This window comes from Callorhinus ursinus, unplaced genomic scaffold, assembly GCF_003265705.2.
Source record: "Callorhinus ursinus isolate GAN/ISIS: 27379988/994484 unplaced genomic scaffold, GSC_fseal_2.0 scaffold71, whole genome shotgun sequence".
Lineage (NCBI taxonomy): Eukaryota > Metazoa > Chordata > Mammalia > Carnivora > Otariidae > Callorhinus > Callorhinus ursinus.
The window spans coordinates 1,462,594-1,489,124 of NW_027397133.1; the positions used below are offsets into that span (position 1 = coordinate 1,462,594).

Here is a 26,531-nt window from a genome sequence, read left to right on the forward strand (position 1 = left end):
ACAAGGGGGAGGGTCCAAGGGCTCCCCCCATTCGCCCGAGCTCTCGCCGAAACGCCTACTTCTTTCTCCATATTGTATACTGGCATCGAAGCCAAGGAGATGCCATTTTGCTCGAGGGCACTGCCAAAGCCTGTCAGCTGCGGCCATGTTAATGCGGGGCAGTCCCATCTCTCTGAGGGGCGCGACAGCAAGGTCCTGGAAAAGAAACGGGTAAAGGGAAAGAAGGTGAGAGGAGGTGTACGTCACAAGAGGTGCTGAGGGACTTTGGTTAACGGGATGAAGCCGTCAGTATCCCCGGGAACGGAGCGGACCCAGTCGAATCCCTGCGTCACCGTCGGGAGGCGGCTGTCTGGGCCGCCATATTGAAACCTGGCAAACCGAAGCAAAAAAGTTGCCATATTGGATCTTTCCCACCCTTGGTGCTGAAGGGGGATAGGCTGGAGGGAGAGTCCATATACATTTTGGGCAAGTGATGCCCGCTGTTTGCCATGTCGTTAATGGGCACTGCTTTCCTCCACTTCTGTGGAAAAGGTCGACGATGGGTGAGGGGCGTCAGGTCGCTGGCCTTAGTTTACTGTGGTCCTGAGAGTGCACATTCCGACGGCCGTATTTCTTGGGAACAAATCGAAGTGGTTCTGGCTTGTTTCCGAGCAAGCTGAAGCCTTTCTTTTACCATCTTTCTTACGGGCACCCTGCCGTCACCATTGCCACACTGTGATCCGGTGATGTTCCCGTGGCCATTTTGGTCTCGGGCGGCCCCGATAAGGGAGGCGGAGTGTGCAGAACCGAGGAGGGCCAACCACGCGGAAGTGACGCAAGGCGCCGCCATGTCTTTTGAGGGCGGTGACGGCGCCGGGCCGGCCATGCTGGCTACGGGCACGTGAGTGGAGGCGGCGTTGTGAACCGCGGTGTGGGGAGGATTTGGCCGTCCGGAGGAGAGGGGCGCTGGGAGGGCGAGCCGCTCGCGGGAGGGGTATGGCCCGCGTAGATCAGAGGGCAGAGATCTTCCAGCGACCCTACGCTGAGCGCTGGAAAGGGGTCGCCCGCGGGAACCGTCGTGTCTGACCCAAGGCAAAACCTAGACAGCCTTATCCTCCGGTCTCCAGACCTACTAGGATCCTTGCCTTGGTCGTGGACCATGTCCACGGGGTCTGGGGGTTGCTCGGGGGGACTCGGGGCACCCCTCACCCGTCCAAAGGCGGGACTTCCGGTTCTGACCCCCACCTGGGCGGGATTTCCTGTTTTCTTCCTAGAGAAGTGGGTCTTCCCTGGACCCCCCGGGCGAGGTGGGAAGGAGGTCTCTGAGAGGTCGAGGAAATGCCCAGACGTTCATCTTTACCCTGGCTACGCCGCGTGGGGGGTGGAGGGGCATCCTCGAGTTTCTCCCACTTTGGGGCGGGGGGAGGGGCACTGCTAGTTTGACAGGTGGTTGGAAGGGGGCTTCACTAGCATCCCTCATTCCTTGGCGGACTTTGCCTCTTTCCTCATCTCTTCCTAGAGTGATTTTCTTCAGTTCACCTCCTCATCTCATCCTAAGGGGCCAATTACCTTAGCTCTCCCCTCCCTCTCCTCTGGGGGACAAGTCTCACCTCTCCCTAATGCTAAGATCCTCAGTTGGGGGGGCTGGGGAACCCTCCATTCATTTCTGAGCTCCTTAGAGGATACAGGACTTCCTCCAGCAGCTGAAAGGGTGGAGTCTCCCCTGGTCTTGGCCACTCTACTTTTGAGAACCCCCAGGCCTTAGCAGAGAGGTGTGAGTTGCCCTTCTCCTGTTTGCCCAGGCCTCCTTCGTACAGTGGAGGGACCCTCACAGCCACTCAACCCCGTTTCACTCTTTTCAGTCCTGTAACTACTCTAAGATCTAGGCCAGAGAGTTTAATCCTGATGTCCCAGGAATGTGAGAGCCCCAGGCCTACCACTGCCAGGCTGTGTGACCTTGGGCCAGTCATTTCCCTGCCCTGAGCCTTGGTTTCCTCCATCAGCTAGGGGAGACTCGGAGCGCCTCTCAGTTCTGTTGGATTTTGGAGTCAGGCAGACAGCAGAGTCAGCCTTGCTCTGACCCATTTAACTTCTGGGCCTTCTGACCAGTACCTGAGGCTCTCTGAGTCTCACTTTCCCCATCTGGACATAAAGCTTTCCTGATAAGGAAGGCAAGATGGCATTTGGGATTAAGAACAGGCTCTCCTCTCCAGCCCTATGACCCTAATCAAAATACGGAACCTCCCTGGCCCTCAGTTTGCAACTGTGAAGTGGGGTAATAACAGTCCCTCCCTCATAGGGTTGGGGAGAGGTTGGGACGAGAATGATGATGACCCGCTTGCATCCCTTGCCTGGCCTATGGGAAGTGCAGTGTGAATTTGCTATGGGATCTGTCAGGAATGGTTGTGCTCTTGCTGCATGTGGCTTCCAGCATGGGCTTTGTACTCCATGAGCCTTGCTTGTCTCATTTGTGAGGTAATAGCTCCCACCTTAGTGGGTCAGGTAGGAAGCGAAATGACAGGTGTGGGCTCCCTTCACGGAGTCGGTGCTCAGCAAACACTGGCTCATGTGATTATGAGTTGAAAACGGCCGGCGATTTGAAATCAAGCTACACATGATCCTGGCTGGACTAGAACCTTGCTTGAATTCCTCCAGTGATGGAGTGCCCCCCACCTCCCTGAGGAGGCTCCTCGGCTTCCCAGCAGCCCTGGCTCAACCACTCTGGTTTACAGGGAGAAGAAAAATGAGGCACAGAGAGGGCCAGTGAGTGGTCCAAGGTCACACAGCAGGTTTGAGGTGGCAGGAAGCCAGCCCCCTTGCCCCTTGCTCTTTTCTCTCTCTCTTTTTTTAAGTTTGTTTGTTTGTTTATTTAAGTAATCTCTACACCCAATGTGGGGCTCGAACGCACAACCCTTAGATCAAGAGTTGCATGCTCTTCCAATTGAGCCAGCCAGGCGCCCCAACCCTTCGCTCTTTTCATCTCATAAGGAGATGCATCCAGCAGATTGTCTGCTTAGGGCCAACCTCTCCTGGGGCACAGATCCCTGACCTTGGGGAGCTCACAGTTTGATGGAGGAGGCAGACGGAAGTACAATTGTCATAAGCTCAAGGGACAGTGAGCTATAATGGAGGTAGCCCAGGGCATTGTGGGTCTAGGGAAGGCATCTGATCCATCCTGGGGGCTCAAGGAGATGGATCCAGACAGTCCTCCCCAGAGAGCCCTGTGCTAGAATGGGGGGATTCTCAGACATTGTTGGAGCCCAAAGAGGGGGGGACTGACCCGATCTGGGGTGAGGGAAAAGCTCCTTCCACACTAGGGTGAGAGAAAGATTGACAAGTAACTAGATGACATGTGATCTTGACTGAAGGCCTCAGGCCTCAGAAGTTTGGAAGACTTTGAGGCTGAGCGGCCATGACCTTGTGCTGGGGATACTAGGGAGGGGCAGGGGCAGGTGCAGTGTAGAAGGATCCCCAAGGGGCCGTGCACTGCCCAAACTGGAGGCTAAGACGTTCAGGAAGAGGCAGGAATGATGGTCCAGCAGAAAAAGAATGCTGGCCATGCAAATCACTTCAAATCTCCTAGAAGCCACATTAAAGAAGTAAAAGGAAAACAGATGAAATTTATTTCCGCCATATATTTTATGTAGCCATTGTACCTGAAATGTCACCTCTTCGACGCGTAGTCAATAGACTGCCAGGGAGACCTTTGACATTCAGCTTCTTTGTAATAAGTCTTCACACACCAGGGCAGATTTCATACTCACGGCACCTCTCACCTTGGACCCGCCACATCTCACGTGCTCCTTAGTCACATGTGGCTGGTGGTTCCCATATTGGACAAGGCCAGGCCAAGAGGAGGGACTGGGGCTGTCGGGACAGGGCGGAGCAGGAAGGATGGGGCCGGAGGGTTGGGGATGGGGCCAAGAGGTCCGGATGCGGAGGAATTTGGGGGAAGGGGCTGAGCTCAGCTGGGACAAGGTGGCCGGGAGGGATGGGAGTGGCGTCTAGGGGCAGGTGGACGCCTGGGGGCCAGGTGTAGCCCGTGCGGTCAGTCAGCTGGGCCTCAGCTCTCTGTCCTGCTGTGCCCTGCAGGGCGTGGATGGCGTCGGGGCGCCCCGAGGAGCTGTGGGAGGCGGTGGTGGGGGCCGCTGAGCGCTTCCGGGCCCGGACAGGCACGGAGCTGGTGCTGCTCACCGCCGCGCCGCCCCCACCACCCCGCCCGGGCCCCTGTGCCTATGCAGCCCACGGCCGTGGGGCCCTGGCCGAGGCTGCCCGCCGCTGCCTCCACGACATCGCCCTGGCCCACAGGGCTGCTGCCGCCGCCCGGCCCCCCGCGCCCCCACCAGCACCACAGCCACCCAGCCCTGCGCGGAGCCCACCCCGGCCTACCCTGCCCAGGGAGGAGGACGAGGAAGAGGAGGACGAGCCGACAGAGACTGAGGCTTCTGGGGAGCGGCTGGGTGTCAGCGATAATGGAGGTGAGAGAGGCAGGGCCTGGGGAGGCTCTTGGCTTGGCAATTTGTCTCCAAGGTCGGTTTGCCTGGAGGGGTGGGACTTGCCCGTCTCTGAGCCCTGGTGTTTTGTGGCAGCCGCCATCTCAAAGAACGTGGGGGCAGGCTGGCTTGCCTGTGCCTTGCTGTGTGACTTTGAACAGGTCACGGCCCCTCCCTGAGCCTGTATCCTTACATGTTAACCTGGGGCCAGCTCTGCGCTGGGAGGTGCCAGACACAGACACAGAGCAACTCAGGCCCTTTTTTTTTTAAGAATTTATTTACTTATTTGACAGAGCACAAGTAGGGGGAGCAGGAGAGGGAGAAGCAGGCTGCCCGCTGTTGTAAAGGGAGCCTGATGCGGGGCTCGATCCCAGGATCCTGGGATCATGAACTGAGTCGAAGACAGACGCTTAACCAACTGAGCCACCCAGATGCCCCTCAGGCCCCCCCCCTTTTTTTTTTTAAGGTCTTATTTATTTATTTGACACGCAGAGAGAGATAGCTAGAGAAAGAGAGCACAAGCAGGGGGAGTGACAGGCAGAGGGAGCAGGAGAGGGAGAAGCAGGCTCCCTTCTGAGCAGGGAGCCCAAAGTGGGGCTCGATCCCAACATCCCAGGATAACAACCTGAGTCGAAGGCAGACGCTTCACCTACTGAACCACCCAAGTGCCCCCCTCAGGACCTTTCCCTGAGAGACTCCCAGTCTGCCCAAGAAATTGGTAGTCTTGACAGGAGGCAGTGCCCTGTGGAGACCATGGGGTTGAGACCTGAGCTGGGAGCTTGAGCAGAATGGGAGTTGTTTCCAAATCTGGGGCGCCTCATGCTTGTGAGAACAAAGATAGGCGTTACAGAGGAATCAGGGATGCAGGCAACAGCCTAAGGAAGCCAGGGGGGAAAGCAGCTGGCTGTTTTGGAGGGGAATCCAGAGGTTGGATGCTTCAAAGAGACTGGACTATAACATTAGGGCTTTGAAGAGTGATTAGGAGTTTGCAGGGCAGGCTCAATAAGTACGACTTACTCATTTGTTGTTGCTACTAATGCTTGCCTCTTCACTGGAGAAAACCCGCATAGCGTTCAGGGCACAGACGCTGGAGCCAGGTGGCCCGGGTTCAAATCCTGGTGACATGGTTATTAACTGGGAAACTTTGGGCAAGTGATTTAACTTCTCTGTGCCTCCTGGTCCCCATTTGTCAAACGGATCATAATCTCCTCATATTCGCTCAGTCTGTATTTTGAGTCTTTCATCCCAAACAGATCTTGCAGATTTCATGTTCATCCAGCCAGTTGCTTTCACCTGGGGGTATAACAGACAAAAACTGGATTTGTTTGTGCCGATAACCAGGCAGATAACTAGGGGAAGGGTGTTTGAGGCAGAGGGAATAATTCCAGAAGCCTCTGGCTTGCAAGGGCCTGGCCGATGCAGGGAGTGGGGAGGCGGTGGGGGTGGCTGGAATCCAGAGCACATGAAGAGCAGCAGGGACCCAACTGGCCCAGGCCACTAACACCATCCACAGGGCTCTTTGTGATGGACGAGGATGCCACACTCCAGGACCTGCCCCCGTTCTGTGAGTCGGACCCTGAGAGCACAGACGGTAAGTGTCCCGGGCTGTCCCCACCCCTGGGGGATGCTGGGATAAAGGCAAGGACAGAGGCTGAAGTCCACACTCTCTCCCAGATGGCAGCCTGAGCGAGGAGACCCCTGCTGGCCCCCCAGCCTACTCAGTGCCCCCAGCCTCAGCCCTGCCCACACAGCAGTATGCCAAGTCCCTGCCCGTGTCCGTGCCCGTCTGGGCCTTCAAGGAGAAGAGATCAGAAGCACGGTCATCGGATGAGGAGAATGGGCCGGTGAGGAGCAAAGCGGAGCAGGAGAGGAGGGTGGAGGGAGGGACTCAGAGCCACTTCCTCCAGGAAGCCCTCAGGCATGGAAGCCACATTTCCTAGGATTGATCTTGCTCTCCAACTCATGAGGCAGGTTTTTGGGCCAGAGCCCTAAAGGTTTAACTCCTGCAGCCTTATAATGTACCCCAGTGCCTTACAGAGAAAGTGTCTTCTGGGTTTTTAGGAACAGCTTCATTTATAGAATACCTGCTCCAAGCAAGGCACAGGTATTTTAGTATCCCCTCCAGAAGGGGAAACTGAGGCTCAGAGGGGTTAGATCACCTTCTGTCCCCACCCTGCATGTTCCGGGCTCCTCCTGGAATTTGCCCCTCCCCCACCTCCTCCGTTTCTCCCACACAGTCCTATGTGTGGCCTTCCTGGGCTGCCCTGGGTGGCTCTTCATCGCCCAGCACTGAGCTTCCCTGAGACCTCAGCTGGGAAGGGGCAGAGCAGGGATTGGAACCCAGCCTCCTTTTGGAAAGGAGTTACAGATTGCAAGGGAAGAGGCCCTGGGGTCCCGCGGTCCCCTTCCCTATGGTGCCTCTCAGTGGCCTCATTTACATGTTGGCAGCATCCGTGGCTGCCGTTTGCGTTGCTCCTGGGGGAAACCCAGTTCACAACGTTTGAGGCCCGAGTGGTGGGGGTGCTGGGCTGGTCTCTGAAAGGGCGGAGCCTCTCCCATTCTGCTGGCAGCCAGGCCCAGCTCAAGGTGTCAGGCCATAAGGGAGATCGCACTAGTTGCTGGGACTGGAGGCCAACGTGAAAAGGGATCCTTTCCCTGCAGCGCCGGCAACATGGTAGTTCCCAGTCCTTGAGCAATCACTGTGCTGACTGTTTGGACTCTGTCATCAGCCCCGCGTTTGAAAGGGGAGACCGAAGCCTCGGGAGATGAAATGCTTGTTGACAGCTAGTCGGTGGCAGAGGCCTGATTGTTACATGACTCAGTGCCAAGCCCAGCCCAAATCCTTAGACATGACACCCTCTGGGTGCACACAGCCTTGATGGTCAGCAGAGAAGCAGCACTTCCGCTGTGTAAGAAGGAACTGGAAGGGCAGTGGGACAGATAGCTGTTCTTGTACATAGAGTCAGGCCAAGAAGGGGAGGAGAGGGGCAGGAAGGCTTCATGGAGGAGGTGGTGTTTGAGTTGGGTAGAAGGATCCTACACGGAGCAAATCAGGGGGAGGGGCCTTCCTGGCTGTAGGCAAAGAGTGCTGGGGAGGGGGTGGGGAGGGGGAGGAGGCGGGGCCGCATCGGGTGCTGACCCCGCCCCGGTCCCGCAGCCCTCTTCGCCGGACCTGGACCGCATCGCGGCGAGCATGCGCGCGCTGGTGCTGCGGGAGGCCGAGGACACCCAGGTCTTCGGGGACCTGCCGCGGCCACGGCTCAACACCAGCGACTTCCAGAAGCTGAAGCGGAAATACTGAGGCCTAGGGATAGCGCTTCCTGGCCCAGCGTCCGCCCCGCCCCACACTACACCCCTGCCCCGCCCCCCGGGGCGGGCCAATCCGAGTCAGACCCGGGACCGGCCTCTCAGGTCCCCGGGGTCCCAGGATTGCCCCTTCCCTGCCAATCCCCGCCGTCCTTCCAGCCCACGACCCCCTCACGCGCTGAGGAGCGGGACCTATCTCGTTTCCCGATTGGGTCTGTCGCCGCTTTCTTTGCCCGGAGACAGGTTCTTTCGATTAAGAGATTGGCTCGCTCCCAAGTCGGGGCGTGGCTAGTTTAAAGCCCTCACGGGGGGTCAACTCTCGTTTTTTCGCCTAGCGACAAGGGCTTTCCTCGCGCGGCATTGGTTGAAAGAGAACAGCCAGGACACAGGATTGGGTGGTGGCAAGCCAGTTCGGCCTAGAGAATGGGCAACTCCTTTCATTTGATTGGCTTGAACCCAAAGGGCTTGACCAATAGCCCGGGAGTCGCCATCCCATCCTTCCTGGGTTGTCCCGGCTGATTGGCTCCAGCCTCCTGAGGGCGTGGCCAAACCTTCCTCCTGTGCCCAGGATTGGCCTGCGGCCTTAAATTTACGTTCTTTACACTACAGGGACTGGAATCGTTTTTGACCAAGTCCTTACTACGTGCCCCTCTGCCCCCTCCCAGGGACGGCCCAATCCTGTCCCTGCGTCTTGACACCCTCTCATTGGTTCCATCCCACAACAGCCTGCCAATCGTAGTCCGTCCTTGCAGCCAGGACGGCACCAGCTCCCGCCCCTCTCCCCTCACCCCCACAGGTGCCTTAAAGGGCCCTCGTCCACCCAAGGTGGGGGGCAGGGGCCCTCGCTCTCCGGCCCTTGTGTGGGGGAGAGAGTCGTGGGTGGGGATCGGGAGTTGGGAGGGGTGGTCTGAGATTAAAGAGTTTTATCTCTGACAAATGAATATAAAGTGTGTTCATTCAACACTTCTGAAGCTGAATGAGCAGCATCTCATTGATTTTTCAGTGCAAAGCTGGGAGTTGGAATTTTTGTCCCCATTTTATAGATAAGAGATTCATGGGGTACGAAGGGGTGTATTCCAGTCCTGTGTGACCATTGATCCCGTCTTCTGGGGGATGAGGTGGAATGTGAATGGTCTTTAAGGAATCAGTGCTCTGAGCCCACATAGTCCCCGGCAAAGCCAGGAACGTCCAGCTGAAGCCGGGAGTTTTCTGCTTAATATAAGACAGCTGAGGGTTGGAGAACAAATGGCACCTGGTGCGAAGTCTGGGTTGGGTCAAGTAAACCTGGAATCTTTCTCTCCAATCAGACCACCACCGGAAGAATGCTAGCAATAGACAAGACTTACAGGGAGAGCTACCAGCCAAATACTTTTTTATTTTTTAAGATTTTATTTGACAGAGAGACACAGCGAGAGAGGGAACACAAGCAGGGGGGAGTGGGAGAAGCAGGCTTCCCAGGGAGCGGGGAGCTCGATGCAGGGCTGGATCCTGAGCCAAAGGCAGACGCTTAACGACTGAGCCACCCAGGCGCCCCCTCCCCAGCCAAATACTTTTATAAAATTATTTACATCTACTAACTCCTTTAATCATCCTAGGAACCCCATGAAGTGGAAACGATTATACCCTCTTTAAAAGTGAAAATTGCAGTATTGAGGGTCAGGGTTGCTGTCGGGGGTGGAGATTTCTTGGACTGACGATCATCAAATGGAAAAGAAGTTTCTCCCTCTGTAACTAAGGGAATGAATTTGTTTAGAGTTGTTGGCGGAACGAGGAAAATCTGTCAACAGAGGACCCCCCCCCCCGCCCCGCTACTGGTCGGAGGCTCCCATTGCGGCAGGAGAGATGAAGGTCAGAGCAGCGGAGGGACCGAAGGAGCCCAGGTCTGAGAGGGGGCGGGGCTTCTGTCGTGGGAGGAGCCAAGGCCCTGCCCCCTTGCGTAGGGCGAGTCATTTCCGTCCGCCGAGGAACAGAGATAGCAGCCGGCGGAGTTGCGGGCAGAGAGCCTCGGCGGGAGTTCCCTGGTCGCAAGTGGCAAGTGAGCCACGGTCGGGCACGGTGAGCGTGGGGCCGAGTCGGGGGTGCGCGTGAGGTTCTTGGCCTTTGCCCTGGAACGTTGGGGTCCGGGCTCGCGGCGGGACTGAGCGGGGCGTCGTCGCCTGGGAAACGGCGCGAGCCGGTGGCCGGCGAGAGGGTGGGATTTCCGGAGCCTTCAGCGGAAGAAGGGAAATTCCTGGGGGAAGAGGAGGGACTTCCTGTGGCAATTTGAGGACGACCTGGCACCCAAACGTGTTTACCTACTTCCCCTTAGGCTGGTGCCAGGGATGGCCGAGGTGGAGGCCCAGGGCCGCCTGTGGCTGGAGAGTCCCCCTGGGGGCGCGCCCCCCATCTTCCTGCCCTCGGACGGGCAAGTCCTTGTCCTGGGCCGGGGACCCTTGACCCAGGTTACGGACCGGAAGTGCTCCAGAAACCAAGGTGGGCGGGGCCGGAGCAGTAGGGGGTGTGGCCCGCTGCGGGAGCGGGAACTCGGTCTTGGGGAAAGGTGGACAGCCAGTCCAGTAAGGGAGCTGCTTGGCCACCGGGCGGGATTGCGTGGTGTAGCTAGTCCTGAAGTTGGTAGGTGCCCGCTGGGGAGCATAGGAAGAGAAATGGTGTGCCCCATCTGGAACTAGCCAAGATCCCTCAGTGGGGAGGGGAGGGAGCCAATCGCGAGACGAGTTGTCAGGCCACCGTGGAGGTTTGAGTCAGGTAACGACCCTTGCCAAGGCGAGAGCCGATCCTATGGTGAAAAATACCTGCTGCTAAGCAGGGCTGGGTGGTAACGGGCGAAGCCGAGGACCTGCCCCTAGCCACACGCGTCATCAAGGAGAAGCCAGTTCTATACGGAAAAATGCCCGCCCTGCCCCTAGGCGAGGGCCTGCGTCCCAGGCGACCCCGAGGCCTCTTATGTGACTACTGCCTGTAAAGGAGACATCCGGTCCCATTTAGGAATAAACTGCTTTCCCCTCCCGAATGGGTTGTATTGTCCCCATCATGTGGCCTGAAGCTGGCCATGCACCCCAGTATGGGGGAAGGCAGTCGCACAAGGATGCACATTCTGACTCCACCCTCTCAACCTTCAGTGGAGCTGGTCGCAGATCCCGGGACCAAGACCGTGGCAGTGAAACAGGTACCAGTTCCTCAGCAAGGCCTGGGGGTGGCGTTGGGGAGGAATGGCAACCCAGCGGGGACCAGCCAGGCCCATTGGAAAAACCTGGTTTGGAGGGAAGAGGGTGTGGCCAGTAGAGAAGCGCCGCCGGACTGCCGCTTCGACGGGTATCCATCCACATTTAAAATTGGATGAGACTGGACACCTGTAACTTTTCCACATCCCTGATTGGTGGTACACAGCGAAGAGGCGGGGCTTACAGGTCTGATTGGCAGGTGGGGAAGGGAAGTCCTTCCAGAAGGTCTTTAATTAGAGGAGGTTATGGGTGGGGGACGCAGCCAGTCACAACTCCTCCCTCTCCCTTTGCAGCTGGGAATTAACCCCTCAACTGCTGGGACCCAGGAGCTGACTCCTGGGTCAGAAGGTTCTCTGAGGGTGGGGGACACACTGTATTTGGTCAACGGCCTCCACCCACTAACGCTGCGCTGGGAAGAGGTCTGCACGCCTGAATCCCAGCAAGACACTCCGCCCGGCACCCCTCCGGTGGCTCCAGACGTGGCAGAGGATGTTGAGCCGCAGAAAAAGCGGATGCGGAAGTCATCCCCCGGCTGGGAGAAGTTCGAGAAGCTGCTAGTGTTTACTGCTCCTGGGGTGAAGCCCCGCAGCAAGGTGAGGGCCAAGCCGAGGGAGCCACACAGACTGGGGACCCCCCACGCAGGTCCTTCAATCTCTCTTAGCCTCCACGTTTTTGAGAAGTGGACCTGATGACAAATTCAGGGAGTGTTGTAAGCCTTGGGGGAATCGATGTATGTCAGCCCCTGCCTGACCCACCGAAACCACAGCAGTGACCACCACCATTGGAGTAGGGCTCCGGAGACCCGAGCTCCCATGCCATCACTCCACCGGCTCCAAGCCCCACTGGTCTCACCAGTAAAATGATGAACCCGTGAAAAGCATGTGGCACACTCCCCAACATGCGGTTAGCACCCAAACAACTTCACTCCTGTGTTTATTTTCACGGTTAGCCTTCTGAGGTGAAGGCCAGGGGAGGTGTGTGAGTAGGATATGAACCTCATTTTAAAACTGCCAGACCCAGGGGCTTAGGAGGAATAGGAGACGGTACAGTGAAGCTTTCAGGCTTTGCACTCAGGTGGCGGGGACCCATCTTTTTTTTTTTTTTTTTAAGACTTTATTCATTTATTTGACGGAGAGAGACACAGCGAGAGAGGGAATATAAGCAGGGGGAGTGGGAGAGAGAGAAGCAAGCTTCCCGCCAAGCAGGGAGCCCGATGCGGGGCTCGATCCCAGGACCCCGGGATCATGACCTGAGCCGAAGGCAGACGCTTAACGACTGAGCCACCCAGGCGCCCCAGTGGGGACCCATCCTTGCCATGCCTTGCCCTTACATAAGATGTGTGGGCTCTCTGTGACTCAGTTTCCCCTTGGGTGACAGGCGAGTGGTAACGTCTCTACCTTGCAGGGGTGATGCAGCCTGTGAGTCCAGGGATTGGAGGCGTAATGGGGTTGCTGTTCCTCTTTTCTTGCTGACGTCAGGTGGCCGGCTTTGATCTGGATGGGACCCTCATCACCACACGCTCTGGGAAGGTCTTTCCCACTGGCCCCAGCGACTGGAGGTGAGAAGAGGCAGAAGAAGGGGGTGAGTGGGGGGCCCCTCTGGGGCCTCAGGTCACCTTGCCACTTTCCCACCTGCCCTAGGATCTTGTACCTTGAGATTCTGCGTAAGCTCCGGGAACTGGATGCTGAGGGCTACAAGGTGTGTGTGCTTCTGTGCATGGTCACCAGGCTGCAGGGCAGGCTGGGGCCCTGGGGAGGAAGGCACCAGGTGACATCCATGTGCTCCCCAGCTGGTGATCTTCACCAACCAGATGGCCATTGGGCGCGGGAAGCTGCCGGCAGAGGAGTTCAAGGCCAAGGTGGAGGCTGTGGTGGTGAAGCTGGGGCTCCCCTTTCAGGTGTGGCTACAAGGGAGTCTGAGGGCTGTGGAGGTGGGGGGACAGGGACCCAGACAGAGACAGAGATGGAGATAGAGTGAGGGACAGAGAGGAGGGAACAGAGACCCAGGGAGAAGGCAGAAGAGTCGGGGAGGGGCAGGAGCGGGGACCCCGGGAGCTCTCTTTGGGTTGGTGAGGGTTGGGGTAGCATCCCTGGGACCCACGTGCCCTTGAAGGATTCCAGGAAGGAGCCCAGGATGGTGTCTAACTTCTGCCCATAGGTGCTGGTGGCCACGCACGCCGGCTTGTACCGGAAGCCGGTGATCGGCATGTGGGACCATCTGCGGGAGCAGGTGAGTGGCGGTCTCCCCAGGGCTCCCCTCTTCCCTCACGCGGCCCAGCTTCCCCCCTGCAGGTCTCTGGTATTTGGCCTCCTTTCTCTCCCTCCCATCTCCTCCCCTGGTCCTTGCCTCCTGTTTGCACCTGTCCCGTTCTGTTGGTTCGCGAGGGCAGCGCTCTTCAACCCTGGGGGTCAGAGTGGTTGAGTGACAAATCAGTCGTTCGTGCGTTTTTTGTGTGTGCATTTGTTCTGAAGCTCGACAGCTTCTTGAACTGAAGGTTAGTGAAAAGACAGACCTGCTGGGGCGCTCACATTCCTGTGAGGGCGCAGGCAATAGACGCACAGACCGGGGTGTAAAATAGTGGGAGGGATGAAGCAAGGGAAGGCAGGGTTTACCTACAGTGGTCAGGTAAGGCCTTTCCCAGTGGCCCTGGGAGATCTGAAGCTGGTGAGGGAGGGAGCCATGTGGGTAGCTGGGAAGAGTGGTTTAGGTGGGAGTAGCAGAAGTGTAAAAGGTCCTGAGGCAGGGCTGTGACTAGTGTGTTCCGGGACCATGAAGAGGCTTGGTGGCTGGACCAGAGTGGAGCTTGGGATGAGGGTGGGGCGTGAGGTCAGAGAGCTGGCAGGTGTCAGACAGTGAGGCCTAGTGGGCCAGGGAAGGGTTTCCCTTTTACCCAGCGAGGGGAGGGAGCAAAGAAGGTGCTCAGGCGCGTTGGGAGGAGAGGAATCTCCGAAAGTAGGAACTGGCACCCTCTGGTGGCCGCTTGGGGAACAGATGGGTGAGGGCAGAAGCCAGGAGCCCAGCCAGCAGCCAGGATCGAACAGTCCAGGATCCAGGTGGTGGCAGTGAAGAGGGGCGAGAAGGGGCCCGACGGCGGAGCCGGCAGGACGTGCTGATGGGCTGGGGCACGAAAGGCCAGAGGTCAGGCCTAGCGCAGGGCACAGATGGAGCCGAGCAGCCCGGGGCACCCGTTAGTGTTCTGGGGAAACGGATGCGGGAGTGGGTTCCTCATTGCCTGCGGTCTTGTCACCTGTCCCTCCCCAGGCCAACGAGGGTGTGCCCATCTCCATCGGGGACAGTGTCTTCGTGGGAGGTAAGGACCCAGGGGTGGGGAGAGTATGTGGGTCTCCCAGGGCCAGCGGCTTCTGTTCCCAAGGTCACTGGTGGAAAAGGGGGGTGTGTCTTCTGTGTTCCAGACGCAGCTGGACGCCCAGCCAACTGGGCCCCTGGGCGGAAGAAGAAAGACTTCTCTTGTGCAGACCGTCTGGTGAGGCCCCTGTCCCCTCCTCGTCGGGAGCCATGTCCCCACCTTGTCTGACATGTGTCCCTCCAACCCCCACCCAGTTTGCGCTCAACCTCGGCCTGCCCTTCGCCACACCAGAGGAGTTCTTTCTGAAGTGGCCCGTCGCCAGCTTCGTGCTCCCCACCTTTGACCCGGTGAGGCCCTCGGGGCGGGAATGGGGGGCGCGGGGGGATGAGGAGGGGGTCACACTCGTTGTGCCCGCCCCTCCCAGAGAACTGTCTCTCCCTCGGGGCCGCTCTACCTCCCTGAGTCCAGCTCCCTCTTGAGCTCCGACCCTGAAGTGGTGGTCGCCGTGGGATTTCCTGGGGGTGAGACACCCTGACCCCGGGCCTCTAGAAGCCCCCGCCCGGCTCTGGGTCCTCGGGCTGCCCCTGATCCTGCCCCCACCCCCCCACAGCTGGCAAGTCCACCTTCCTCCAGGAGCACCTCGTGTCGGCGGGCTACGTCCACGTGAACAGGGTGAGCCGCCACGCCCCCCCCCAGGCTGGGGGCAGGTCCTTCCTTGCCTGCCCCCCCCTCAGGGTCTCCCCCATGTCCCCTAGGACACGCTGGGCTCGTGGCAGCGCTGTGTGACCACGTGCGAGACCGCTCTAAAGCAAAGGAAACGGGTTGTGATCGACAACACCAACCCAGACCCTCCGAGCCGGGCCAGGTACCGGGGTCCCAGGGCGTGGCCCCCCCGGGGGGGCGGTGCTCAGGGCCCCTTCCCAGCCTGGCCCCCTCCTGGCCCCCACAGGTACATTAAGTGTGCCCGGGACGCGGGGGTCCCCTGCCGCTGCTTCCTCTTCACGGCCACCCTGGAGCAGGCACGCCACAACAACCGGGTGAGCTGGCCCGTACCCCTGCCGCCACGCTCCCCTCCGTCCCCCCAATTCCCGGCTCGCCCTCCTGACCCCCGCCCCCCCGCAGTTCCGGGAGATGACAGGCTCCTCTCACGCCCCGGTGTCCGACGTGGTCATGTACGGCTACAGGTCAGCGGGGGGGGGGGGGGGGGGGGGGGAGGACACCGGGCAGCCCCGGGCCGGGTTTCACCTTCCGCCGCCTCCCCCCCCATCACCCTGGTGCCAGGAAGCAGTTCGAGGCCCCGACTCTGGCGGAAGGATTCTCGGCGATCCTGGAAATCCCGTTCCGGCTGAATCTGGAGCCTCCGCTCGAGCGGTTGTACTGCCAGTTCTCGGAGGGCTGAGCGACCCCACCCCCCCGCCCCCCCCAATAAATTCTGGTTTTCTTTAAGTTTGGGCAGCACTGTGCTGGGAAGGGTGGTCTACCAGGGGAGGACAGGCCCCCGGCCAGGCCCCAGGCAGGGCCTCAAGGCCTGGGACTCCGTGGGCTGCGCACTCGCCGGCAGAGGGTGGTAACCATGGCTGTGGGGAACCCCCAAGGGCAGGACCCCAAAGGAATGGGGGGGGCCTCTTCCCGGCCTGTGGCTGCCCAGCCGCAAAGCCAACCAAGGAGCACGAGTGATGGGACCGTGAGGATGAGAGCTGGATCCCGCGTCTGGTGAGAAACTGCAGCCTACACTTGATTGGGGGGGGGGCCCAGGCAGTGTGTGCTGCCGGCCGAGTGCGCCTGTTGAATCCAGAGGGACAGAGGAGAGCCGCGCAGGGAGGACAGGCCACCAGCCACGGCCCACTGGGGACCGAGCAGCCACTGAAGACGGAGGCAGCTCCACAAAGGTGACCGTGAGCTCAGAAGTGGCCTCCCTCGGAAATCTGTGAGAAACGCACGTTCCCGGTCCCCACGGCTGAAGGACTCAGACCTGGGGCTGCGCTGGGCTCGGTCTCTCCCCACCCCGCCCCACGGCATCTGGACAGGAGCCTGGTAGCCAACAGGCTTTTAAAAGACTTTATTGGGGACACGTACAGGGGTGGGGACCGTCCTCGGAGACCTCTCCGGCCGCGGTCCTCCGTCTCGCTGGCGAGTTGCCATCCCCAGGGGCCCCTGCTCCGAAGCATCTGACCTGCGGGCAGGAGGAGAGGGGGAGGGGCTGGACCAGGCCTCCCACTGCCCCCCCGGGGCGCGCCCAGCACCGCAGCTCCCGCACCTCCGGGGACCAACAGGAACGGACATGCCTCTCCGCCCTCATCTCAAGGCCAGGGTCACTGTCTCCCTTCCGAAACCCCAGACACAACCGAGGCCCGCCCCCAACCCGAGCCGGGTGCCACTCACCAGTTTTGGCAGGGGCCTCGTCTGTGACTCCTGGAGGGGCCCAGCCTGGGAGTGGCCACTACCCCCCCATCTGTGGGGGGAGGAAGGCGGGGAGGAGGCGTCAGCAGGGGGAGGGGGGCGTGAGCAGGGGGGAGGGGAGCCCCGCCCGCTGCCTCACCCCCCGCTGCTGCTGTTCCTGCTCCAGGTTCCGCTGCAGGACCTGCTGCTGGTTGGCAATGACACGCCGGATGCCGTTGACAAAGTTGCTCTGGTCGTGGGGGATGAGGCCGATGAAGATCTTCTTCTCCGACGAGTACAGGAGCATGAGCACGCGCACCTCGCACGACGCCTTGTAGGAAAAGTGCACGCAGCCGGCCTGGCGGGCGCGGAGCGGGGGGTCGGCGCCTGGCGGGGGCGCGGACGCTCCCCCCCAGAGCCACAGGGGTTCCCACATGCAGGCGGCTGCACAGAGGAGTGGGCAGCGCCCCACCCCGGCGGCCGCACGAGACGCACAGGCCCCCGTGCGCCGCCTCGGCGGGAGCCCTTTCCGAGCGCGCCCACAGTGGAGCCGGGGGGGGGGGGGGGTGCTCTGCAGGATCTCCTGCGGGAAGGCAAACTTTTAATGCCAGAGAAACACACAGCCCTCCCCTCAGGGACACACACGCACGGCTGTGATCGGATCGGCCGCAGGGCGGACGCTGGCCCGGTGCAGCGGTAGCTGCGCCTCCACGAGCCCCGGAGGACAACCCGCTTCACCTCGCAGATGGAGAAACTGAGGCAAGACCCACTGGAACATGATTCAGTGCTTAGAGCTCAGGCGGGAAGCGCCTGCGGGAGCCTCGGGTTTTCGCCGGAACACCTTCAGGGATAGTGGCGCCCCGTCCCCAAGGAGAGCAGGAGGAAGGCAGCAGGACCTGGGAGCAACGGCTCTGCGCTCCGTGGCATCAGCCCCTCCAGGCTTTGAGTTAACCCTGGGCCTGCCTCTGGGCCTCGGTTTCCCCAACTGTAAAATGCGATCAGGACAGCAGATCCCCAGCGGAGTCCGTGGACTGGGAGCCACCAGGCGTCTAGGCACAAGGCCAACCTGCAGTCACCGGGGCCACCACGGTGCTCCCCCAGCTGGTGTGGAGAAACAGTTGCTGTCCCTCATCTGGTTCTTACAGCCAGCCCGCCCAGCGGCCCACGCCCCACTCACAAAACCGTTGTCCATGATCCGGCAGAGGCTCTTCAGCGTTTCCAAGTCCTTGGTGAAGTGGAACTGCACCAGGCGAGAGTTCCGGAACAGCGGCACCAGGGTGGTCTGCGTGGAAGCCGGGGCAGCTCCGTGACGCACAAGCCCTGCCTCCGCACAGTCCCCACACCATGGTGGCACCTACTTACAACCTCGGACAGGTCCTGTCGGGGGAACCCCCCCCCCCCGGGGAGCTGCTCTCCACACCTGCCTGCCTGCACTTGTCACAGAGGCCAGCCACCGGCCACAGGGCCCTTGCACATGCCATCTCTTGATCCAGAATGGTCTCCATCCGGCAGCCCCAGGGTCCCCTCCTCCAGGAAGCACTGTGGGCAGCCCATGGCCCCGAGGTCTACATTGGCCGTGGCACAGGCATGGCAGGCCTAGAGCCCGTCACACTCACCAGCAGCTGCTGCGGGATGAGCTGCATGTACAGCTTCCTTGGCCACTGCTCAGTCCTCCTGTGGGGCACAAGGGGACAAGGGTCAGGAAGCTGGGTCTCACCGGGACCCTGCCTCTGCCCTCACCCTGCCCCATACTCACAGAATCTCCCCTTGGTTCACATAGACGTGCGAGGGCAGCCACCTCTTGGACCGACTATTGGGCTCGGGCCTGGGCTTTTGGGGAGAGGAAGGGGATGACATCAGGAGTGGGGCGGCGCCCCCAGTCAGCGCGCATGTGCTGGTCTCAAGATCACCCACGTCCCCCCAGGACTCACCTCTTGCCACTCCATGACGCCACTCCACGCCAGGAACTTGTTGTTGACGATCTGAACTGGGCCTGCGACACCACCAGGGCCCACTGCCTGCAGGAGCAGGAAAGGGGGGCTAGTGCCCGGGAGCGCCCCAGAGGAGGCTTCTGGGAAACCTCAGCCCCGCCTTGAAGACCCTCGCCCCAGCCTCCTTTCTGGCTCCTCAGCTTCCAGTCTGCTCGCAGCCCCAGGGGACTCCCCAATGCTGGTCCTACCCTTCACTTGCTCATAGACCTCCCATGGCTCCCAAATGCCCTGGAACAAGTCTCAGATGCTCAACCTGGGGCACCAAGTCCAGAGGCTCTGCCTCTAAGAACTGGACAGCCCTGTAGTTTGTTGCACATACAGGGACACTAGGGAGAAGGGAGACAGTATTCACAAGTAACTCGTAGGTCAGGTGAGCTAGGACACACCATCACCCTCCAGAGCCTTCCAGCCACACGCGGCGCTCCCCACGAGCCCGCCTAGCCACGTCCCTGCCCCGCTCCACACGGGCGTCCCTCCCGGCACGAACCGCCCTCCACGACGCCCTGTGCTCTTCCAAGCCTCACTGACACGCCCGCTGCCCGGGGACCCGAGGCCTGGCCTGGGCGCCGCCAGCCCACCTGTTTGCGCGTGGTGATGACCTGCCGGATGGCGTTGACAAAGCCGCTCTGGTCGTAGGGGATGAGGCCCATGAAGATCTTCTTCTTGGACGAGTACAGGAGCATGAGCACCCGCACCTCGCAGGGGGAGATGTGGGGGAAGAGCATACACCCCGCCTGGGGGAGGGGAACAGGACGTCAGGGACCCCAGCGCACTGCCAAGGGGCCAGACACCCCCCTGGGCGTGCACTGTGCTGTCTCCCCGCACCTGGGGAGTCCGGGGTCACCTCTGGGGTGTGAGGAGCCTGCGAGGGCTCCTCCTCCCACCCACATCCCCCTCTTGATGCCAGTCCCGTCCCTGAGAGCAGGACCTGCCTTTGCTAACGGGGCCAGAACAGCCTCCAGAGAAGCCCTGGGTGCAAACCCAGCTCTGCTTCCTCCCACAGTGACCTGACACCAGTCGCCTTATGCTCCTGGACCTCAGTTTTCCTGTCTGTAAAGTGGCCTGGTCACAGTAGCCTCCACAGTCAGCGCCACATAAACATTTGTCACATGAGATCCTAGTGCCTCCTCGGTGGGACTTGGGAAACCAGGAGTCTGACGGATCCGTCAGGGCTGTCGGGACGAAGGGGCGTGCACTTCGGAGAGTCCCCAGGCTACCAGCCTGCCATCTCTTGTCACCCAGGGACCACTTGCTCTGGGAGCTTGTCCCCCACCGTCCTGGACCCATGTGCAGCCATCGGCCCTCCCTACAGCCTGAGGGCCGCGCCGGCCACACACAGCAGCCCCTCCACAGCGTGGTGCCAAATTAACGGGGGACCAGTCAGGCAAGAGCCCCCGCACCGGACAACCCCTGGTCTGTCCAGCCCGACGGAACGGGAACCTGCCTGGACACGGGGTCATGGCCCACACAGCACCTGGAGACAGGAGGATGGTAGAGGGAGGAGGGGTGCTGGTCCCAAAAGGGACCGGGGACGAGAAGGGACCCCAGAGCTGAGTCCTGTGGTGTCCTGGGCAGACAACCTGCTCTGATCGCATGTCCCCCATGGATACTGGCACCTGTCCCCTTCCACAGCCAGACTCCTGTGCTGAAACCAGAGTCCAGATGAGGCCCAGACTGGGGGGGCCACAGAGACCACGCTGAGATTCACTCCCTGGCTGCCCAGCCCCACGGCTGCCCCAGCCTGTGGCTACAGGGCGTTTGCCACACACGCAAATCACTGCCGCAAGCACCTTCCACAAACTTCTAATAGCCCAAAGGACTGAGTCCCGCCGTCAGCCCCACTTGCCAGAGGAGGAAAGGGCCCCAACACAGAGCATCACAGAGTATCCCCGCCGCCTTCCGTCAGTAGGTCCCCGTCACGTGCTGTGTCCCCAACAGGCTCCTGGGTCCCCGGAGAGCCAGCGGGGCCCCCTACTCACTCGTGTCCCCGACGAGCGCTGGCCGAGGTCCAGGAGCCAGAGGCAGGGGCGCTCCTGTAGGCCCTGCTCTGCCTGAGACCCTCACTCACCGAGGCCACAGAGAAAAGCGCCCCTGGGGCCCCTGCCCCCCCCGCCCCCGCCCCCTCTACTCACGAAGCCGTTGCCCATCACACGGCAGAGCCCCTTGAGAGAGTCGCAGTCTCTGTTGGTGAAGTGGAACTGAGCCAGCTGGGAGTTGCGGAACAGGGGGCCCAGGGTGGTCTGCGGGCAACAACGGGGCCTCTGGGTCACCGCTGGGGGGCAGGGGGCTGCAGGGAGCGGGGCGTGGGGGGCCGGAGGTGGGTCTTACCAGCAGCTGCTGCGGGATGAGCTGCATGATCAGCTTCTGGGGCCACTGGTCCGTCTCCCTGCGGGGGGCGGAGGTCAGGGGAGGCCCAGCGCTCCCCGCCTGGCCGTCCCCCGCGCGCCGCGCCCCCCACATGCCCACCGCGACTCACAGGTTCTCGCCCTGGTTCACGTAGGCCTGGCAGGGGAGGGCCCGCTTCAGCTTCGCTGTGGAGTCGGAGTAGGGTCTGCGCTTCTGTCGTGGGAGCAGGAGGGGTCACTGGACACAACCGAGATGCCCCGGCCTGCCCCACCCGCAGGGCCAGCCCCCAGCCCCCACGGGGACTCACAAGGGGCCCGGCCACAGCTCACCTCCTGCCACTCAAGGACGCCACTCCAGGCCAGCAGCTTGTTGCTGAGCCGGTGCTCGCCCACAGCCAGGCCCCCGAGGGCGAGCCCAGGCGAGGAGGGCCCAATGGGACCCAAGGCTCCAAAGACCCGAGCACCTTGCTGCAGCAGAGGGGAGCGGGGAAACTGAGGCTGAGGGACCCGCAAGGGCAGGCTGCCCCCTCCCCACATACATCCCAACGTTCAGACCCAAATACCCTGCTCAGAAACTCCTGGGACCACATCCAAAGCCCCTGTCCCAGGGGTCAAGACCCCAAGTAGCTGATCTCCACGTCTTTTTCCTGCCACTACTCCAGAACCCGAGACCCCCAGATCCCACTTGTCACTTCAGCAATGGTCCCCGTCACCTTCCAGACCTTGCTCCAGCTGCACTCTCAGCCTGGAATGCCATCCCACCCCCTTCAGGAGATGCCATCCATTCACGCCCCTGGCCTGAGCAACTCTTGGTCCCTCTGGCCTGACCCAACTCAGAAACCAGCCCTCTGGGGGCCCAAGGCCTCATCGAAGCTCCCACAATGCAGAGGCCAGCCCGGACTGTGACTGGCTGCCTGGTACACTGGTGTGCCCCAACGCGCCCATGCTCAAAATTCTTCTAAAGCTCCGCATGGCCCTCAAGAGGAAGTCTGGACTCTCCCCCTCTAGCTCCCTCCAACCCTTCCAGGTGGTCACAGGCCCTCCTGCCCTTGCAGACCCCGTGTTGCAACCACACCAGGGTGACCTCAGGGGGTGGAGAAGGTAAAGCCAAACAAACAGAACCATCCAGGAAGGCAGGGAGACTTTTGGAACAGGGAGTGTAACACCTGGAGGAGTCTCAAACACAACATCTCGAGAGCGTTTGCAGAACACCAGGAGAATGTTCCAGCAATAAAGCCAAGGAAAGCTCCACATTCTACTCTTCACAGGGCACTCTAACAGCTTTTTTTTTTTTTTTTAAACCAAAAACATCTCAAAGCAAACAAGGGAAGGCTTTGGAACAAGCTGGCAACAAGAAACCCCTGAAAACCTCACTCTTAAATGCCTCCGAGCAGCAAAAGAAACTGTAAAGGTTGTTACTTTTTATCTTACTACTAATAGGTATCCTCTGCATTTCCTACAATGCACACAGATGCCTTTTGTCCCAGAAGGACAGGCAGGAAAAGTTGTATTTTGTGGGGGCTTAAAAAGTAAAAAAAAAAAAAAAAAAAAAACCTGAACCAGCATGTCCTCCATCTGGGCAGGTGATTCTGGAATTTGGGCAATGGTATCAGGAAAAAAATCATGGAGCATCTTACTGTAGGAACGTGTTGGTACGCCTTCAGGGCCAGACTGAGTCTGAGATGCAGGATGGGCGTTGAAGCCCTGAGTTCTTAGGTGCCACAGGTGGGGCATAGAACATCTGAGAATAGGTACTTAGCGCACACAGCTGAAAGGCCTTTAGAGATCCCAGTGAATGCACTTAAGGATCCAGCACAGCGTAAACTGCAGGCGCACGTGTTTGAAGTCTGCTTTGTCTGGGAAGGCAAGCTGACCATGCAGGACCTGAAAGATGTTTTGGTCTAGAATGTAAAGCCCAGGAACGCTTATCTTAAAGCTCAGGTCTACCTGCAACAACAAGGCGGGCACATCAAAGTGGGGGACTGCGGTGAGGGACTAGGCTTAAAAGCAATCCTAAAGGAAACCTCCCAAGTGGGCAAGTGTGTGAAAAATTTGGCTGTGTCTCTGACATGTGAATTGTTTACTACACAGGGAGGCCTGTTTCCTTAGGATGCACGTTTAAAGACCCAGGAAACGCTTCTGAACTACATGTGACTGCTCAACTAGAGGGGTGAGCCAGTGGAGCAAAAGGGGGTTTTGGGAGGTATTTAGAGACTTTGGTATCGAAGTTTAAGATCCGAGGAAGCCTGTTTAAGGCTTGTGTGGGGCTGCCACAGCTGCATGCCATGCACAGGACGGGGCAGTGTGCGAAAGAAAGAAGCGAACTCCAGAGCCAGCCTAGGGCAAAACGCACATCTGGGCAAGCGTGAAACGTCAGGATGTGCAGTTTTACTATTCTAGGTACGCCTGAAGATTTTTGCGTGCATATTTTGGGTCTGGGGAAGCGTGTACAGTTAATGTACCTGCAAAGCCAGATGTTTACGTTTGGGCTTGTTGCACTCCGTAAGGGCATCCCACATCTGGGCGGGCATGCAAATCTTGGGCGCACACGCCACGGGCGCCGTGCGGACGCGCGCGGGCCCGGAGAACACCCCCCCAGGTGCAACACCTGAGCACGCGAGTGCAAAGACGCGGGCCCCTCTCGCCGCGGCCCCTCAGCCCCCTCCCCCATTTCCAGATTTCCTGCCCGAAGACAGACCCAACTTTCCAATTGGAAAAACAAGCGGGCACGCCGCCCGCCCGCCCCCCACCCCTCTTTTAAATCGGGACGCGGAGTCAGCAGTAATTTGAGCCCTCCCCGCCCCCGTACCCCACCCCCGCCACCCCAGCCCAAACGCGCAACAAAGGGGAGAGCCCGGCGCGTACCACCCGGGGGGGGGTTCCACGGGGGAGCCCGGCCCTAAACGGGACCACCCCCGGGACCACCCGGAGACCCCAGAGAGGAGGAAGCCGTGGACAAAGACCCGAGCCCGGGGGAGGGGCTGGCGGGGGCGGGGCCGTGGAAAGCTCTGGAAAAAAGGCGGGGGGCTCACCATGGGAGGGGCCGAACGGGCCCGGATCCGCGGCGGCTGCGGGCCGCGGGGGCTGGCTGGCCAGGAGCGCGAGCGGGCGGCGCGCACCGTAAGGGGCCGCGGGGGGCGACCGCGACCCCCGAGGGGGCCCCCAGCGCCGGAGCGGTGCGGAGCGCGGCGCGGACGGACCATGGCGGGCGCGGGCCGAGAGGGTTGGGGGTTGCCACGGACCGCACGGGGGCTGCGGGCTCCACCGACTGAGGGGCGCGGGCGCGCGGCTTCGGGGGAGACGGGCTGAGCTGTACCACGCGCGGGGGACGCGCCGCCGGAGAGGGGTCGCCGCGGCCAAACCACTGCGGCGAGCGGGGGAGCGCGGCGCGTACCAAGAGCGTCCGCGAGGGGGCGTGGCCGGGCTGTACCAAAATAGGCCCGGGGAGCCTCAGGAAACGGAGAGGGTGTGTGGGGCGGGGAACACGGCCATTGGAAGATACTCTGGGCGGCTCGAGCTACAGGGGGAGGAACTGAGAGGACGTGTGTGCCACAGCTTCGGGGGGGGTGTGGCGGGAGCGGCCACACCGAAGAGTGCGGGGGGGGATTGATGAACGTAGAAGGCGATACCAAGTTGGCTACGGACTGGGGGAGAGGATACCAAGAGACCCTACCCTGCGTCCCGGACCCGCGGAGCCGGGAGACTACACCAACACACCTCAGGAAGAGGAGCAATAAAGAATAGTGGGCCTGGGGGTAAAGGAACCTACCTAAAAGTTTGGGGATACAGATCATACCTTGCACCAGGGGAGGACTTAATGTTTGAAGGCAGTGACGTGGCTAGGTGGGCCGGAGACCACAAGTCCCAGCGGCCCCCGCGCGGCCTAGGCGGGGCCAGGGATCCCAAGAGAGGCCGCCAGTCACTGCTGCGTGTCCATTGGCCCCCGCACCCTAGGCTCCGCCCACCGCCCTAGGTACCTCCTCCGGCTAAGCCGCCCGCCTCTCAGGGCCGTTCATTGATTCACTCATTCACTCAACTATTGCATGGCTGCGTATTCACTTACTAGAAGTTGTGTGACATTTGTTTAAATTTGCCTGTTTCCGAATCGTGGATAACGGGTACCCGTAAAGAGGTTATAAGGATTATGAGTTAAAGTACTAGGATCGGTACTCAGCATGGTAACGACTTAAATGTTAACTTTTCTTTTTCTTTAAAAAAAAAAGTCATTGTGATGAACACCCGGTGATTAAAATAAAAATTTTTTAAAAATCATTATGAGTACTACTGTTTCCAGTATGCGCGGGCAGTAAGTATACTGTGATGACCAAAACAGACTGGGTCCCTCACAGAGACCAAGATCCACTGGAGATGACAATCAGTTTGGGATACAAATAATGCAAATAAATGCACAGGACAATGGCATGGTGACCATGAGGAGTCAAGGAAGTGACCTTTATTTGGGTCATTCTATTTGGGCTGGAAGAGTCCTAAGGTGAGGGAACAGCAAGGGCACAAATCCTGAGAGTGGAAGGAGAGTAAGGGAAGTGCGCGTAGCTGGAGCGGATTGAGGGTGGAGGAGAGCGGTGGAAATAGGGAGATGCTGGGGTCCACAAGCAGAGTCCTGTGGCCTTGGGATGGAATTTGAATTTTAATCTCACTTTGCTGGGGAACCACTGGAAGGTTTTCAACAAGGGAGTGACACAGACTCACTTAGTTTTGAACAGATTGTTCATAGAAGGCATAGAAACATGCACACAGTATCTCTACAAGTCTATAGAAACAGGTGGGACCCACAGTCGCCTCTGAGGAGAGAAGGCAACAGACAGGGAATGGGGCCACCGGGGTGGAAGGGAGAGTCACTTTACTCTATTGGACTATTTGGACTTCTCACCGTATGCAAATGTTGCCTACTGAAAAATGACCTTTGAAATATTTAAATCTTTTCTGAAGGATTCCCCTGGCTGCCATGTTGAAAATAAGATGGAAGGGGAGCAATGAAAGCCGAAGGGCAGAGAGAAGACCGTGCTAATAATCCAGACAGGAGGCACAGGTGGGATGGACACAGGCAGGGCGGCCACCGTGGAGGTGGTCGTTTACACAGTTCATTTCACGCTGGAACCCAAAGGACTTGTGTAGAGAGTGAGAGAAAGGGAGGGAAGGATGAGGCCAAGGCGTCTGCCTGTACAGGGACGCTGCTTAGTGAAAGGGAGCCAGCCCCGGGCGCAGGCGGAAAGCCCTGCTTCCATTTGGGATGTGTTAATTTTGAGGTGTCGGCTAAGCAATGTGGATAGGGGAGTCTGGAGAGAGAACTTCGGGAGTCTGCCGTGCCCGAATCAATGAGACACTGAGATCACAAAGAGCATGTGTGTAGACAGGGACCAGGACACTCCATCCCTTTAGAGGTGAGAGTCCTGAGGAGCAACCAGCAAATGAGACAGAGGAGTGGCCCGTGAAATCGGAGAAGCCCTGAGCCAGGATGTATTTGCCCCCACCCACGAAGCCGCCTGTGC

The 26,531-nt window shown here is 59.8% G+C and overlaps 3 protein-coding genes across 9 annotated transcripts; 2 read left to right on the forward strand and 1 right to left on the reverse strand.

Annotated features, from left to right (window-relative positions):
- Window positions 1-99: 99 nt before the first annotated feature.
- AKT1S1 (AKT1 substrate 1) lies at window positions 100-8,728 on the forward strand. Of its 4 annotated transcripts, none has more exons than XM_025849719.2 (5): window positions 100-225; window positions 4,072-4,457; window positions 5,986-6,063; window positions 6,147-6,316; window positions 7,630-8,727. In XM_025849719.2, exons 2-5 carry the CDS (start codon window positions 4,079-4,081, stop codon window positions 7,771-7,773), a joined length of 771 nt encoding a protein of 256 aa, XP_025705504.1. In that variant the 5' UTR covers window positions 100-225; window positions 4,072-4,078; the 3' UTR covers window positions 7,774-8,727. The 4 variants fall into 4 exon arrangements, with proteins under 4 accessions (XP_025705504.1, XP_025705501.1, XP_025705503.1 ...); XM_025849716.2 differs by lacking the exon at window positions 100-225 and adding an exon at window positions 234-880 and having other exon boundaries at window positions 7,630-8,728; XM_025849718.2 differs by lacking the exon at window positions 100-225 and adding an exon at window positions 875-973.
- Window positions 8,729-9,700: 972 nt separating this feature from the next.
- On the forward strand, window positions 9,701-15,889 carry PNKP (polynucleotide kinase 3'-phosphatase). 2 transcript variants are annotated; one of them, XM_025849711.2, is made up of 17 exons: window positions 9,701-9,833; window positions 10,087-10,250; window positions 10,898-10,944; window positions 11,293-11,592; window positions 12,478-12,557; window positions 12,640-12,697; window positions 12,789-12,896; window positions 13,157-13,228; window positions 14,261-14,309; window positions 14,389-14,483; window positions 14,561-14,653; window positions 14,731-14,827; window positions 14,917-14,978; window positions 15,062-15,171; window positions 15,256-15,343; window positions 15,429-15,490; window positions 15,588-15,889. In XM_025849711.2, the coding sequence occupies exons 2-17, from the start codon at window positions 10,100-10,102 to the stop codon at window positions 15,703-15,705; spliced, it is 1,590 nt and encodes a 529-aa protein (XP_025705496.1). In that variant the 5' UTR covers window positions 9,701-9,833; window positions 10,087-10,099; the 3' UTR covers window positions 15,706-15,889. The 2 variants fall into 2 exon arrangements, with proteins under 2 accessions (XP_025705496.1, XP_025705497.1); XM_025849712.2 differs by having other exon boundaries at window positions 14,413-14,483.
- A 461-nt stretch (window positions 15,890-16,350) lies between these two features.
- Window positions 16,351-24,432, reverse strand: PTOV1 (PTOV1 extended AT-hook containing adaptor protein). Of its 3 annotated transcripts, none has more exons than XM_025849715.2 (13): window positions 24,054-24,432; window positions 21,352-21,489; window positions 21,153-21,235; window positions 21,005-21,062; window positions 20,809-20,916; window positions 19,255-19,410; window positions 18,617-18,703; window positions 18,442-18,515; window positions 18,302-18,359; window positions 17,863-17,967; window positions 16,888-17,043; window positions 16,689-16,758; window positions 16,351-16,479 (listed from the first exon to the last, which is right to left on the reverse strand). In XM_025849715.2, the coding sequence occupies exons 1-12, from the start codon at window positions 24,222-24,224 to the stop codon at window positions 16,747-16,749; spliced, it is 1,206 nt and encodes a 401-aa protein (XP_025705500.1). In that variant the 5' UTR covers window positions 24,225-24,432; the 3' UTR covers window positions 16,351-16,479; window positions 16,689-16,746. The 3 variants fall into 3 exon arrangements, with proteins under 3 accessions (XP_025705500.1, XP_025705499.1, XP_073742711.1); XM_025849714.2 differs by having other exon boundaries at window positions 16,846-17,043; window positions 24,054-24,428; XM_073886610.1 differs by lacking the exon at window positions 24,054-24,432 and adding an exon at window positions 23,484-23,555 and having other exon boundaries at window positions 16,846-17,043.
- Window positions 24,433-26,531: the final 2,099 nt, after the last annotated feature.

Coding starts and splice junctions, on each gene's coding strand:
- PNKP (XM_025849711.2), top strand. CDS start 10,100: ATGGCCGAGGTGGAGGCCCAGGGCCGCCTGTGGCTGGAGAGTCCCCCT. Junction 12,897..13,156: donor AGCTGGGGCTCCCCTTTCAG/GTGTGGCTACAA, acceptor TTCTGCCCATAG/GTGCTGGTGGCCACGCACGC. Junction 14,979..15,061: donor GCTACGTCCACGTGAACAGG/GTGAGCCGCCAC, acceptor CATGTCCCCTAG/GACACGCTGGGCTCGTGGCA.
- AKT1S1 (XM_025849716.2), top strand. CDS start 726: ATGTTCCCGTGGCCATTTTGGTCTCGGGCGGCCCCGATAAGGGAGGCG. Junction 4,458..5,985: donor GGGTGTCAGCGATAATGGAG/GTGAGAGAGGCA, acceptor CACCATCCACAG/GGCTCTTTGTGATGGACGAG. Junction 6,064..6,146: donor GGACCCTGAGAGCACAGACG/GTAAGTGTCCCG, acceptor ACTCTCTCCCAG/ATGGCAGCCTGAGCGAGGAG.
- PTOV1 (XM_025849714.2), bottom strand. CDS start 24,224: ATGGTCCGTCCGCGCCGCGCTCCGCACCGCTCCGGCGCTGGGGGCCCC. Junction 21,063..21,152: donor GTGAACCAGGGCGAGAACCT/GTGAGTCGCGGT, acceptor CGCCCCCCGCAG/GGAGACGGACCAGTGGCCCC. Junction 18,360..18,441: donor GTGAACCAAGGGGAGATTCT/GTGAGTATGGGG, acceptor TGTGCCCCACAG/GAGGACTGAGCAGTGGCCAA.